The sequence below is a fragment of the Oratosquilla oratoria genome, chromosome 19, assembly GCF_046742065.1.
Source record: "Oratosquilla oratoria isolate Oo_2021 chromosome 19, ASM4674206v1, whole genome shotgun sequence".
Lineage (NCBI taxonomy): Eukaryota > Metazoa > Arthropoda > Malacostraca > Stomatopoda > Squillidae > Oratosquilla > Oratosquilla oratoria.
Genome location: NC_134795.1, coordinates 33,911,148 through 33,923,956, shown reverse-complemented (window position 1 = coordinate 33,923,956; position 12,809 = coordinate 33,911,148). Strand labels below are relative to the sequence as shown.

Genomic DNA, 12,809 nt, shown 5'->3' with positions numbered 1-12,809 from the left:
TTGTCGTGGTTCGTTCTGACGTCACACCCACCCACGAAAGAATAAAAAAACTGAAAGAATTCGCCCAGATTTCGCCAGAATTAAGACTTCAACACTTGGTGGCAGACATAATAGGATTTTATTAGGATTTGTTTATTTATCTATTCATTTATTTATTATTTTTATTTATTTATATGTTTATGTATTTTAGCTCCAAAGGAATCCTGAAAAATCTGAGGAAAATTGTGTGGCGTTCAATTTTATGTATTTTATTCTGGTTGATTTAAAAAAAATAATTTGAGTTGGAGGCAGAATAGGACATATTTGATAGAAAATGTAAAATATTCTTGAATAAATTGTATAATGAAAGAGAAGGATTGGGTGCTAGGACTTCCAGTGCGAGTGACAAGGTCGACGGGAACCAACCGGCCATTCGGCACACAACACCAGATGAGTAGAAAGAGGCTCATTACTAGAATAGGTAATCTAGGGACCTTAGTTGTTGTTTTTTTTCCGTCGTGGCTGTGTTAATCATGGAATTTTTTTTTTCCGTTGGTTGCCCAAATTGGATTATGCGAGTAGTGATGTTTGAGTAATAATAATGAATAGGAATAATATAATAGTATCGATGAAAATAATAATGATAATTAGCAATAATAATGGTGATATAAATAGTTATGACAACAATGATGGAATGATAATAATAGTAATAATAAAATAATAATAATCATAATGACAATAATATTAGCAGTAACAATTTTTAACAAAGTGAAAAACACGTGAAATAACTGAATTATTGTGAACGGAATACCATTTACTCCTGGAATGCTGGTTTAAATGGGCGCAGGCAGTCGAGACACCCCACTCCTAGTCAGTCGGCCATGTAGACTGGGGGGGGGGGTAGGGGGTACAGACCTCCCCCCCAATTCCCCTCCCCCCTCCCGCTGTGTGCCATGTGCATTTGTAAACGCGCCAAATTCAAATCACCTCATCTAATTTAATTTACAGACTCTAATTAGGTAAGGTTAGCATTATAGTTAAATTAAGAATGATTATTTTACTTGTTTTTATTTGTTAGAAGTAGACAGGGCTTCTGGAAAGGTGTATATGTAATAGGATTAGTGAGGTTTGGGTGTATGGTTTTGTATGTCGTATTGCTCCTGTGTGTTTGGGCTTCGTCCATTCTCTTCAAATCATTTAGGGAATTATATGGATTGATTTGTAACTATATGACAGTAAGGGTGTGTCTAAATATGGATATATTTTCTTTTTCTATTACTTAATTACATAGTCATGTTTGCGACCTATGGTATATTACCAAAGCTTTTGTTTTCAACCATTTTTATTTTCAAAGTCTTGCTAACGGAAGCGAACGTAGGGAGTCCGTGGGAAAAACGGCCGTGAGCATAAACTTTCGCGTTCTCAAACAAAGAAATTTAAGCTTGTCGATGTTATTCAACCATCTCCTATAGTAAAGATAGTTACAATTAAATTGATTACACCATCCCGGAACAAAAAATGGTTTATTGATTCCGAGAGTGGTCAAATATTGGTGTATTTTCTTAAACGCTAAATTTATTGCGCGTTAATTTGTAGCGAGGGGGAGCTGGTATGTGAGCACGCGTATGTAAGGCAGTTGACGACTGGCTGCCGGGCGGGGAGCAGATACATCGAATCGCCTGGAAAATTTGAAAGAAAAGTCGATTTTTTTTATACATGATTGCGACGTTTTTTGTAATTTTATACGGATGAAAGAAAGTTTTTTATATGTTAACCACAACGTGCCCTAACAGTCCAGCTAAAGGAGTTGTTTATTGAAACTAAAATAATTTGACTCAATTTAATTTCGACAACTGAATGGCAATATGAATTTTGTTAGATGCCCGCCCAACGAAATGTAAATCATATTCGTTGTGTACCAAAACGATTCACGTTTACATATCATCTTAAGTGCTTCAGTGACGACAGAATATATCGTGAAATGTGCCACATTTTTTTAATTTCAACATTAAACTGATATTGTGATGTTAGATTTGGTGCTTTAGAAGTTAACTACGGAGAAAACTAACATATCAACACAACTGGTTTAAGTTGGCGTTTAAGACGTGTTTTGTGATAAAAAAAAAGAACGTAAATGACTTTTTAAACGTTAATTAACTCGGATAACGGACATTATTGATTAGGGAGGATTTCAGCTTAATTATCACGCGTTATCACCGTTTGCATTATCATCTGTGATAATTACACGTGGATTGCTGTGGATCAAGGTGGATCGGCGTGTGGATCAGGAAGGTTGTGTGACTTCACTTATTTGACCTGACAATACTTATTTGACCTGACAACACTTATTTGACCTGATGACAACGAAGGTATTGTAAAGTGTGTAGCAACGTGTATGAATAAAATCGGCAGGAAAACGCGAAACAGTTTGTCAGGATTGTTCCTAAATTAATAAAATCACCTGACGGCAGGCATAATAATTACGAACAAAATACTTCCGGTTGAGGTAAATGACTTTTCACAATTTACTTTGAACAACACTTGATGACAGCTTGGCTTGTGGGGGTGAAAGTCTCCATGGTGTTGGTGTTGAACACCACAGTTCAGACAATCTCATTTTCACCAGTGAGGTTCCATCATACACTGAATAGAACTACGTGGCGTTAGCCAGAAGAAAGCCATTAAAGTTGGCACCGGAAGCTTCGAATGTCATTCCGGAAGTGAAGGAAGTACTACAGCACCTTGCTCGCCCAAGGGCGCCTCACTCCTGAAGATCTCATCGAAGTCCAGGACCTACCTGAAGGAGGACGTCTTCCTCTGATGCGTAGTTCACCGTACGAAGGAAGTGGACAGTACCTCGTGCGTTCGGGGTGCCTCGCTCTCGTAGGAGGTTACTTCCTGAAGGAGGAGAACCCATTCCTTGGGAACGGATCCCTCCGTCCGCAGTTACCGATGTGCCCTTCCGCCTTGGCCTAGGTGCCGACGGACTGCCGTGGCCCGGCCAGAGCACTACTGGAAGGTGCGACTTCAGCACTACGTCAGGCAGAAGCTCGCCAGGAAGGCGACCGAGACCCCAGAGCCGGGGGCCACGGGGACAGCGCGCCCCTCAGCCACAGTGCCTCAGAGAACGGAAGGAGGTCGAGGGGGGGAGAATGCGGCGCGGGTAGTCACTGCCATGTCTTGGGTGTTGGATGTCTCGCGATGTCTCGGCCTCGTGGATATCAGTTCCAGGGACATCCACCAACCCCGTGGGCCTCCTCATGCCGCGGCTACGGCTGCACCAGCGTCGCCCTCCCCGTCAGGAGCCTCTGCCACGCCCTCGACCAGTGCGCCGGCCAAGCGGACGGTCGGGCTGAGAGGCCACAACGCCTCGTCGCCCCTCCGTCGGCAGACCAAGTCGTCGACCTGGCTCCTGGGCTCGCCCTTCAGCCGCGCGGGGCACTATGGCCCCCCGGGTGGCGGAGGGGGCAAGAAGATGAGGCCGATTCATCGCAGTGGGTCGAGGTCGACACCGTGTCTCATGGACGGCGAAGGCGATGATGAAGAGGCCAAGGAGGAGGGTGAGGAGGAAGAGGAGAAGAAGAAGAAAAAACAAGGGGCTGTTCCTCCTCCGCTCATTCTGAAGCAGTCAGTCCCCGATCTCTTGGGCTGCAAGCGGGGATCCCTTGTGTCCACGCCTGCGACCTCGAGTCTGGACAGTCTCGAAGTCATTGCCGACAGTCCTCGGTGCCTCTCGGACCGCGCGAGGGACAGCCCGAGGTACGATTCGGACGAGCTCGGGGAAGACTCGGCACTGTGCCCGAAGGACTCGCCAAGTCCCAAGGTCACCGTGTACTCCCGGACCTCCGCCTTCAGGAGACTGACACCTCCGTCAGCGTGTTTGATGCTGAAGGACGTGCGCAGTTTCTCGTGCAATCCAGGTTCCTTCCTGACAAAGTCCTGCGAAGTCCTGTCGCCCACCGAAGCGGAGGACTCTTCGAGCACGATCGTGACGTCTTCCTCCTCCAGTAACCATGGGGGCGTTCTTGTCGTGACAGACTCCCCCGCGAGGTCCAGCAGCGTCTCCCACCTGGACTGCAGCGTCAGCTACGGGACGAACGGCACTGGCGCTACGCCGCTCCTGGTGGGGTCGGGGAGACCCGCCTGGTCAGAGGAACCTTCTCACCGGAATTCTCCCAGAGGAGTCTTCAACGAAGCGAGAGACACGCTGGTCAACAGGATCTGTGGCGCCGCCCCTCCTTTCCCGTCGACGGAGCACCCTCAGCGGGTGGTGCGAAGTCCTCGGCACCGGTTCAGCCGGTCGGAGCACACTCTCCACCGCGCCAACGCCCTCCTCCTTCAGCAGACGTCTTCCATCTCGGCGGGTTTCCCGGAACGCGTCGACTCGAGGTCCTCGAGGTCCGGTTACCAGAAGAGCGTCTCGGTCTCGGCTCTTCATCGACCCGAGTCTCAACGGCGCCACTCCTGGAGGCGCAGCAGCAGCGAGTGGTCCCTCTGGGCCCAGGAGGTCCTCAACTCTCTCCACGATCTCCAAGAACGCCGCCGGGCGAGGAGTTCGACGTCCTTGCCGACTTCGGCGTCAGGGGCAGGACGCCCTCTGTCCGAGTGCTCAGGGGCGAGCAGCAGCACATTCTATAGCCATCGGGTAGGTCAACCCCACTAAAGGTCATGACCTAACATGACTCAATCGTATTGTTCGTAGTTATGATCTCCCTTTGGCTTCTGACATGGAGACGGAAGTGATTGTTCCTATAGCTGTTTCCTGATTGCCGCCAAGCGGTTTTTTCCAAATCGGGGAACTAAGGGTCATATCACCCAAGTTTCCCTGTGCTTACTCTTCCTAAACCCCTTTCACCCTTCCTGCCCCAGTTCCCTTTATCAGCATCATCAGAATTTCTTCTCTCATCCCCCACTTTCTCTACATTCCCCTTCTTCCACATTCCTAACCTATCCTACTCTCTCCCTTCTCCTTTCCTCAACTCCCCCCTTCTTTCTTTCCTTTTCCCATTTCGCCTTTTTCCTCTCTCTCCCCCTCCCTCCCTCCCTCCCTCCCTCCCTCTCTCCTTTTCCATCTCCCTTCCACACTTCTTTCCCTTCTCCTTTTTCTCCCTTTTTCCTTTCCCTTCTTCCTTTGTCTTGCTCTTATTTCCCCCTCCGTGTTTCCTTCACCTTTCTCTTTCTTACCCCTTCCATTCCTCCCTACCCCATCTCTCCTCCTTCTCTTCCTTTGAACCACCTTATTAATCTTCTATTTTTTATCTTCCTCCTCCTCCCCCTCCCCCTCCTCTCATTCTCCTCCTACTCCTCCTCATTATCTTCCTCTTACGCCCCCTCCTTCAGACCCTACCTCTTTTCCCCCACCTCTACCCTCTTCTCCTGCCTTCCTCCTCCCCCTCCTCCTGCCTCTCGCCCACACTCTTCTCTTCTACCTCCTCCCCGCTCCTCATCTCCCTCCCACTTTTAGCTGCTGTTTCTCCTTCACATCATTTTGTTTTCATTCCTCCTCCTCCTCCTCCTCCTCCTCGTCGTCGTCGTCCTCCTTCTCCTCACTTCCCACCTCTCCATTTTCTATTTTCGTTCCAGCCCTTCATCTTTGGAGTCTCCTCCACGTCCCCTTCCGTCCTCCCCGCCTCTCCTACTTCTCCCTCACTTTCTCTCCCATTCTTTCTCCCACCCTTTCCTCCCTCCCTCCCTCCCTCCCTCCCTCCAGGACCCTCTCATTGCAAATACAAATACTTTATTTGGTCAATATGTATCATATCCAAATTAAATTTTATTTCCTCCCCCTCCCCCTCCCCCTACCCCTCCTCCTCCTCCTCTACCCCGCTTTAGTGGGTTTTATAATAGATGCAGTTTTTGACGTTCTAGATTCTAGAGGGCCAGTAGACTTCCGGGAATCTTTCTCCCTCTCTCTCTCTCCCTCCCTCACTCTCATAGTCTGTTGCTTTGTCCCCTTGGTTTATTTTTGCAATGTCTAATCAACACACACAGACACACACACACACACACACACACACACACACACACACACACACACACACACACACACATACACACGTACATATATACAGTATATATATATATATATACATATACACACACACACACACACACACACACATATATATATATATATATATATATATACACACACACCTCATTTTTTCGCCTCTTCCTTCCTACCATCTTCCTCTCTCCATGTTTCGTCTTCTTTCTCTCCTCCCTCCTCTCTTCTTTTCTTCTCATTCTCTTCCTCTACTTCTCCCTTTCTCCTCAATTTCTTCACACTCCTTCTCCTCCTCCCTCTTCCCATTCCTCTCCCCTCCACATTCTCTCCTCTTCTTTCCTTCCCTCCCTTCTTTTCCCTTTTCCCCACAGCCCTTCTCTTTTCCTCTCTCTTCCCTCCCCATTCTCTCTCTCTCTCTCTCTCTCTCTCTCTCTCTCTCTCTCTCTCTCTCTCTCTCTCTCTCTCTCTTTTCTCTCTCTTCTGTCTTCCTTTCTTCTTCCTTCATTTCGTCCTCCACCGACACTCCTCCCTTTGTCCCTCCTTCCTTCTTTCTCCCTCCTTTCCCCATCCTTCCTTCTCCCTTCTTTTTTTATTTTCCCTTACTCCTACCTCCTCCTTCCTCATTTTCTCTCTTTCTCGCTCTATTCTGCTCCCTTTCTTCCTCTTCGCTCCCCTTCCCCTTTCTCGCTGTATTCTGCTCCCTTTCTTCCTCTTCTCTCCCCTTCCCCTCCCTCGCTTTCTCCCTTCTCCCCCCTCTCCCCATCCTCCCTTCTCTCACCTCCCCTCCTCCTCATGTGTTGTGGGTGGAGAGGAGTGGTGAGTGTGTCTGCCTGGCTGGCCGGCCGGGTGTAGCATTTAGCGTGGCGAGTCTGCCATGCATTATAGACAGCCCGGCCGGACACAAAGGTCCTTACTCGCTCGGACTCTGCCGGGGGTAGGGGAGAGGGAATGGGGGGAAAGGGGGTGGGGAGTGAAGGTGTAAGGGAAGGTTGGAAAGGTGGGGGGGAGGGATGGAGCGTGGGATTAGTGCTGGGTGCCTTTCCGAAGGATGGGAGAATAGTTGTTATTGTGTGAATAGTATGGTTCTGAACGGTTGGGAATAGTCTCCAGGTATCTCGTTTTGTGTTTATGTAGCGCAGTTTCCGACCTTCTTAGAGATCACTGAATTAAATCGCTAAGCATCCACTAACTGCCACTAGTCTTTGGTTAGTGGACATCCTCAGGGAGATGTGTGGTCCACAAATTGTGGACTATTGGTGCAAAGTTGGTGTGTTTGTTTACATTTATTATTATTATTATTGTTATTATTATTATTATTATTATTATTATTATTATTATTATTATTATTCCTAATATTTCCACTATCATTATTATTATTTTTATTGTTCATAAGGATAGAAACGATCATGAATTCTCGGAGATAGTAATAGTAATAATGATAATGATAGTAATGATAATAGAAATAATAATAATATAATTGTAATAATGATTAAAATATAATAATGATAATAATGATATTACTAATAATGATATTCTTAATAATAATGATACATATACATAACAAAATCCTTTTCCCCCCAGATAATAGGGTGGCCAAGTTGAGGCATACACCCATTCCTCACCCATTTCACACCCATTGAAAACCCATCTCTTGCCCCCCCCTTCCCATCTTAGCTTCTTGTGGATGAGGGGCCTTCCCCTCTGATGATGATAATGATAACAATGATATTCTTAATAATAATGATACATATACATAACAAAATCCTTCCCCCCCCCAGATAATAGAGTGGCCAAGTCGAGGCATACACCCATTCCTCACCCATTTCACACCCATTGAAAACCCATTTCTTGCCCCCCCCTTCCCATCTTAGCTTCTTGTGGATGAGGGGCCTTCCCCTCTGATGATGATAATGATAATGATAAATTCAGTGGGTGCATCATCCTCTCATCCCTGACAATGAACAAACATATACATCAACAGATAAATGAATGAATAAATAAGCGAATGAACATATAAAAAGGATAGTATGTCTGAGGGACGGAGGGGAGGGGAGAGGAAGGGGGCGGGCCTCGGGAGGGAGTGGGAAGGGGTGGAAGGGTGTTGAAGGACGGGAAGAAACGAGTTTGCTATCATCTCCGTGACTTTTGAAGGACACATGACCACCAAATCCCAGACATTTCCGGTCTCCCTTCCCTTCCCCCTCTCCCCCTCTTTCCCCTCCTCCCTTCACCTTCTCCCTCTTCCCCAACAAAAGAGAAGACCATTTTGGAATATTGGAACCAGTGCAAATCACGTTATGAACGAGTATATATACATGCGGGCATTCACACACACACACACACACACACACACACACACACACACACACACACACACACACACACACACACATATATATATATATATATATATATATATATATATTGTGGGAGTGGGTGTGTATAGAAGTAGCCTCGGATTTCTCTTTCAGAAAACCCGCTAAACCGTTGTATCTGGGCACGGTCAGTGGTTTATTAAGAGGTGGGAATGGACTGGAACAGGCCTGGCTTCGACAGGACCTAAAAATATAGTCGCCACTTAAAACAAATTGATAAGTAAACAAATAAAATAAAATAATAAGTATATAAAATAAAACAGGTTAAAGGTAATTTATCATTTATATCTCGAGATATATATGTATATATATATATATATATATATATATATATATATATATATATATATGTGTGTGTGTGTGTGTGGGTGTTGTCGGGAACACCAGACTTAAAGCAAAGTATATCAGGTGCCCCCCCCCCCCCCAAAAAAAAAAAAAAAAAAAAAAAAAAAACGAACGCGATCTCTGACTGGTATATTTCAGGCAAAGCAACCGGACTCTTTGTGCTAACTGCACACAGTCTGTTTGTATTCAATTAAGCCTTCCATCGCCTCCATCCCACCTCCTCTTAACTCAATCCCCCCCCCCCCCGCTACCTACTCCTACCTCCTGGGTTGGAAATTAATTTTTCTTCTTCTTCTTCTTCTTCTTCTTCTTCTTCTTCTTCTTCTTCTTCTTCTTCTTCTTCTTCTTCTTCTTCTTCTTCTTCAGTAATCTATCCTCACTCGCCACTGCCCCATGGCCCGTCACCCCACCTAGCGACCAAGGACAAATGACGAGATAGAGAAGTTTGCAGGAGTGAAGTGGCAGAAAGGGACTGAGGATGAGGTCATCTTGAAAGGTCAATCTCTCTCTCTCTCTCTCTCTCTCTCTCTCTCTCTCTCTCTCACACACACACACACACACACACACACACACACACAAAACGACTCGATGGCGCAGTGGTAGTGTTCGCGGCCGCCACTACGGCGGTCCTGGTTCGAATCCCGCCCAGGGCTGAAATAATTTCAGTATCCCTGCGCTGCGAATCATTACTTCAACTTTCGTTGGCGGGAAGTTGAGTGTGTGTGTGTGTGCGTGTGCGTGTAAGGTCACGGTATTACCCATAGGTCGGTCATATATGAGCTCTGAGCTCTCTTCCGGGAGGGAAATAGCAGTCGATCACGAGTCCAACACGTGATCCAAGACCATGGCGAATCACACACGCACGATTATCTTTTGAATTCTTTCTTTTTTCTGGCTCTTTTCGCGCCAGGAATAGAGCTAATGGAGCATTAGGTTTCATTGCAAGGAGGACCGTTTCGAGTAAGAGCGCAGAGGTAGTTATCAAACTATCTGGCGTTTGTTAGATCCATCATTGACAATGCTGTACAATTTTGGTCTTCGTCCTATAGAATGGATATCAATTCACTAGAATCGGTACAGATGAGAATGACCAAAATGATCATCGTTTACACCCTGGAAATACATAGAGTGCGGGGTGATCTAATAGAGGTGTTCAAGTGGATCAAGAGCTTTAACAAGGGGGATGCAGACAAGGTCATCATATTAAGACAGGCCAGGACTCGCAGTAATGTATTTAAATTGGACAAATTTAGGTTTAAGGAGGAATTGGGCAAGAACTGGTTTACCCAAAGATTGGTCAACGAATGGAATAGACTTGGTAACGAAAATCTATGTGAACAAGTTGCATAAACACGGCAAAGGAAACATGGACTGGAAGTGAAGCGTTTATTCCTGACGTTTCGTCTATTGACTTTCTCAATGGAAAGTCAATAGACGAAACGTCAGCTTCACTTCCAGTCCATGTTTCCTTTGCCGTGTTTATGAAACTTGGTAACCATGTAGTGAGCGCTGAAACTATCGGTTGATTTAAGAAAAGGTTAGACAACTTTATGGATGGGGATGATAGGTGGTAATGGACATGGAACTGCCTAGTGTAGGCCTTTTGGTCTCTTGCAGTCTTATTTTCTTTCTCTTCCTCCCCGCCTCACATTTCTCATGTCTCTTTTGTTTTCGTTTTCTCTCTATTTGCTCTCTATTTGTTTTATCGTACGTCCATTTTCTTTCCACATATTTTCCCCTTTCTCTCATATTTTCTCCTTTATTCTCTCTTATGCTCCTTCCCCCCTCCCTTCTCTCTCTTTTGATTTTTTGTTCCATTATTTCTTTTATGTTGTTTCTCTTCATCTTCATTTAACCTTTTTTACGTAGATTCCCCCTCAGCTTTTCTCTTTTACTCTTTTCCGCCTCTTTTTTTCTCTCTCATTTCTTGCCCATCCCCTTCTCCTTCATTCCCATTCTCTTTTTTTAATTCCCGTCGCTTTCTCCTTGTCCCTGATCTTCTTCCTCTTCCTTCTTCCTCTTCTCCTCTCCTCATCCACATTTTCTCTTCTATTCCATTTTCTCTCTTTTCTCACTTTAATTGTCTTTCCTCCCTTCCTCTTCTTCCCCCTTCCCTCTCCCTTTACCCTTCATCTTCCCCTTTCCCTTTCCCTTCCCCTTCCTCTTTTCTCTCCTCCCCTTCTCCCACTCTTATCTCTTCCTCTCCCTCTCCCTTTCCCTTTCTCTTTCCCTTTCTCCCTTTTCCTCTCCTTTTTCCTCTCCTTTCCCCCCTGCTTTTCCCTCCCTTTCCCTCTAAATTTCCCTATCTTTTCCTCCGTCTTTTCCTCTCATTTTTCCTCTCATTTTTTCCCTTTTTCTTTTCCTGTCCCTTTCCCTATGTTCCTCTTCATTTCCTCCTCCCTTTTCCTCTCCCATCATCCTCCCTTCCTCTCCTTTCCTCTTCCTTCTCCTTCGCTTCCTCTCGCCCCCCTCACCCTTGGCCATTTTCTTCCTCCATTCAAAGATATAGCGCAGTTTGGAGTCAATTAACTGTCCCACCTTTCCCATCGAAGAGCAGGGCTTGCTTGCGGAGCCTTGGAGGGGGAGGGGGGGGGGTCTTCAGCTCTTGGAAGGGAGGAGTAAAGATACTTTTTTGAGCAACTGCGTTGGTCTTGCTCCTGCATTTTATTTAAAGGGTCTCTCTCTCTCTCTCTCTCTCTCTCTCTCTCTCTCTCTCTCTCTCTCTCTCTCTCTCTCTCTCTCTCTCTCGCAGACACGCACACAAATTATACATCCCCCTCTCTCTCACTCACCTCTCAGTCTCCTCCTCCTCCTCCTCCTCCTCCTCCTGCTCCTCCTCCTCCTCCTCCTCATCTTCCTCCCCCTGCTGCATCATCCTTTCACATTTCTTTCTCGATTTTTTTTCGTAGTTTTCGTTTTCTTTTTCTTTTTGCTTTGGTTTTGTGCTCTCCCTCTCTCTCCTCCCCCCTGATGACTGCTTAGGTTTGTTTGTCTTTCCTGAGTTTCTCCTCCTCCTCCTCCTCCTCCTCCTCCTCTTACTACTATTTCTTTCGTCTTCGTTTTGATTTTCCCTTTTCTTCTTCTTCTTCTTCAACTTTTTTCTATTTTTTTCTTATTTTACTTCTTTTTGCACGCTCTGCAACTTTTACTCTTCAGTTTTATACTTATTCTCCTCTTCCTCTTTGTCCTCCTCTCCATCCTCATCTACCTCCTCGATCTCCCGTTCCTCCTCTTCCTCCTCATCCTCTTCCTCTCCCTACTTCTGATTCTTCTCTCTCACTCCCTTTCTTCCTCGCCCCCCCCTTTCCTCCTCCATCGCTTCTCTTCCTTCATCCCCTTCTCTCCTTTAAAACGCCACCCCCCCTCCCTCCGCCACCCTCCCAGGACCTCCCGGACCTTTAGTGTTTCGGGAGAGAGAGAGAGAGCTTCCAGAGATTCCGTGAAGGATCGTGATCAATAGACTAAGTATAGGAAAAGTGATTTGTCTGTTTATTATATTATTATATATATATTATATATATATGTATATATATATATGTATATATATATATTTATATATATATATACACACAACACTGAATGGGTCCCAGTGATTAGAGATACATTTTAACAACCACAATGCACTTTAATTCTAAGCCATCAAAGGCCAGCATGCTTGAAATTGAAATGTGGTACTACCTAAGACTTGAACCGGGTATCCTCATAACAAGTGTGACATTGACTTTCCAACTAGGCAATTTCAAGCATGCTGGCCTTTGATGGCTTAGAATAAAAGTGCATTGTGATTGTTAAAATGCATATATATATATATATATATATATATATATATATATATATATATATATATATATATATATATATACGTTCTCAGTGCATTTGAGAACTCCAAAGTTTTATTTTTGTTTGGAACGGTTGTCCGAAAGGGGGAAATTGAGAAAGTGCCAATGCGCCATGTAGTCTTAAATGTACGAAAGGAAAACTAAGGAGACTCATAAAGATAAATAATATTTTCTTATGTCGGGGGTTGTCTGAGGCATATAAGGTTGAGAGGTGCTCACAGAGACCATATAGAGAGTCTGGAGGAGGGGTCTGGCCCCCTCGTG

The 12,809-nt window shown here is 45.4% G+C and overlaps 1 protein-coding gene across 1 annotated transcript in view; it reads left to right on the top strand.

The window, feature by feature from the left end:
- Positions 1-4,642, top strand: part of LOC143035586 (uncharacterized) — a 408,032-nt gene extending 403,390 nt beyond the window's left edge. The window contains exons 10-11 of the mRNA XM_076202452.1: positions 2,956-3,526; positions 3,635-4,642. Of these exons, the coding sequence (XP_076058567.1) occupies positions 2,956-3,526; positions 3,635-4,642 (1,579 nt within the window). The remainder of the gene's footprint in view (positions 1-2,955; positions 3,527-3,634) is intronic.
- Positions 4,643-12,809: the final 8,167 nt, after the last annotated feature.